At 41.4% G+C, this 2500-nt stretch overlaps 1 protein-coding gene across 1 annotated transcript; it reads right to left on the bottom strand.

Moving 5' to 3' along the window:
• Positions 1–604: 604 nt before the first annotated feature.
• Positions 605–2232, bottom strand: LOC134456307 (uncharacterized). Its single transcript, XM_063207677.1, has 2 exons — positions 2002–2232; positions 605–1416 (listed from the first exon to the last, which is right to left on the bottom strand). The coding sequence occupies exons 1-2, from the start codon at positions 2174–2176 to the stop codon at positions 674–676; spliced, it is 918 nt and encodes a 305-aa protein (XP_063063747.1). The 5' UTR covers positions 2177–2232; the 3' UTR covers positions 605–673.
• Positions 2233–2500: the final 268 nt, after the last annotated feature.

The raw sequence follows: 2500 nt of genomic DNA, 5'->3' as shown, positions 1-2500 counted from the left end.
GTAAAAGAAAAACTCAAATGAGATCTTGATGATGCTACTCGATGCCTCAGAAAACAGTATTGGACTATCTAGAAGCATACATTTTGTCTTTTAAAGGTACACTGTGCAGGAAATGGTCAAAAAAGGTACTGCAACTATGCTGCTCATTGAAACTGGGTTGCCTATTGCCAAATTTGATCTTTTCATTAACGTTTACTAAGTAATAAACTAACATTTTCTAGTATGGCCCAAGTACAGTCATTTTTGCAGCTAAAAATGGCTATTTCTGCAAATTCAAAATGTCGGACCATGTAGATGATCATGTATGAAAAGTTTTTTTTTTTTTTTCCAGTCATAATGAATACTTCGAATTTGCAGGAAAGCATACATAACCATGGCTTCAGTTCACATAGTAGGCCTACCTATTATGCAACATGAGTTGCATTAAAACCCAGTTCCATGCACATTTCTATAAACCACCAGTTTAGGTGTGTGTAGGAAATTGTTAACAGAACTGTAACTAATCCACAGGAAAAACAAACAAACTGAAATGAATTTTTAAATGCTTCAAAAATATTTTATTGTAATAATATAATATAATGTAATATAATATAATATAATATAATGTAATGTAATATAATACACTAATTTAACCCATATACTAGCCAAATGATGAATTTATGAATTATGGAAGTCATTTCATGAGACGACTGTCAGAGAAGCCCATCTCTTTGGCCAAGTCCAAGATGCCAGGAATGGCCTCCAGTTTCTCAATGGCATCATCAGGAAGAACCAGGCGTCCTGTGAGATCATCCAGATCCTTCATCTCCTCATCCCAGCTCCTGTCTTGGTTGCCCTCTGTCTTCTTCTGGAGCTCTGCAGAGTGGGCTGACTGCTTCATCATCTTTTCGACGTTCTCAGCCTTGAACCTCAGCTGTCTGTACTTGGCGAGCATTTCGCCGTGGAGCTCGATCATCTCCAGGTGGTCCTCTCTGCTGTACTGACAGCCAGAGGACTGATGGGAGGGAGTTGGAGCACCACCAAAGGCCCCAATGGAGAAGCTCACAGGAGCTGCAGATGTTGAGGAAATCGGGTTGATCACTGTAGCCATTACTCCTCCTTGGGTTATGCTGCCGGGCATCTGGGCTGCCTTGACTGCCATGTTGTTCTGCTGACCATGAAGAGCCTCAGCAGGCAGACTGACATTCCCCACAAACTTGAGGGGTCCAAGCTCCTTTAGCCAAGCAGCTGTGTCATCAGATGAGGGGGTGGTGATGACCTTGATGCAATCCCCGGTATGAGGAGATGGCACAGGAGTTGCCCTCAAGTTGCCCACAAACCTCAGGGTCTGAGGGGCTGAGGTTGGCACGTTGGTCAGACCACTGTACTGCTCCTGAGACACAGCTGGGCCCTTTTGGTACTCCTTCCAATACTTACCTACAAATATAAAGTGTATTTATTAAAATGACATCATGGTAAATGTGCTGTCTTGTCAGTTGTTGGGTGTAAATATTCCCCCTGGTGTTAACATTGGGTACTGCATCTAAAGGATCAGATTTCCTGTTGCTACGCGATACACTTCCTTTCTGACCAACCTAACGAAAGCCGTTGCCATGTCCTTCACCAGATAGTTCAATCATTTAAATCCTAGGAATGGAACTAACATTTTACAAATTGGTATGATTCAAGATGTCTTCACTAAAGCATTCAAACTGGAGTCACGTACGCCTTGAGTCTTACTTTGTTCGCTATCTGTCAAAACAACATCCCAGGCGTGTTGCCAGGACAGAATAGTAAAATTGTTGTCAAAATTATCACATTAAGAGCAATTTAGATTATGAAGATTATGTTCCTGACAATGACAATGACATTACATTACATTCTGCACTTAGCTGACGCTTTCATTTATTCAAAGCGACTTACAACTATTATTTCTCAGGATATTGGTTACAGTCCCTGGACCAATGTGGGGTGAGGTGCCTTGACAATAAACTTCTTGATTGAACTTGAACTTGAACTTACTGGAAGAAAACCGTGTGGACCGCACATATTGGTATGGATGCTCAGACTGGGGCCTCCAGTGAGATGCCATGTCCATTTCTCTTGCAGAGTTGGACAGGACTCGCTCACAAGGAGTCTGGTGGTCAGTCCCAATTGATGCCTCTCTCTGATGAAAAGTTCTTGGACAGAATGCCATGGAAAATGTCTTGAAATTGCTTTGAAATCGCAGAGGTTTATCACAAGTGACTTGCCTTCAGCTTGCTCTTGTAAGAAGTGAGTAGATTTGACCAACATTCTAGTTTGAACATTCTAGTTCACCAAAATTCTAAAGCCAGTGTTCTAATGAAAACATTTTGGGTTGCCAAGTGATTATGATGTCACTAAGAATGCTCAATGCAGGAAATGCATGCAGCACCGGTACAATAACTGTAGGCCTATTGGGGCTTTACACTCTCTTAAAAGATGCAGTGAATCATCTGCTTAATTGAGAAGTGGAGAAATAATTAAAAAAAAATTGGGT

Source organism: Engraulis encrasicolus, chromosome 10 (assembly GCF_034702125.1).
Source record: "Engraulis encrasicolus isolate BLACKSEA-1 chromosome 10, IST_EnEncr_1.0, whole genome shotgun sequence".
NCBI lineage: Eukaryota > Metazoa > Chordata > Actinopteri > Clupeiformes > Engraulidae > Engraulis > Engraulis encrasicolus.
This window is presented reverse-complemented; position numbering and strand designations above follow the sequence as displayed.

Coding starts and splice junctions, on each gene's coding strand:
- LOC134456307 (XM_063207677.1), bottom strand. CDS start 2,176: ATGGCATTCTGTCCAAGAACTTTTCATCAGAGAGAGGCATCAATTGGG. Junction 1,417..2,001: donor GTCCACACGGTTTTCTTCCA/GTAAGTTCAAGT, acceptor TTATATTTGTAG/GTAAGTATTGGAAGGAGTAC.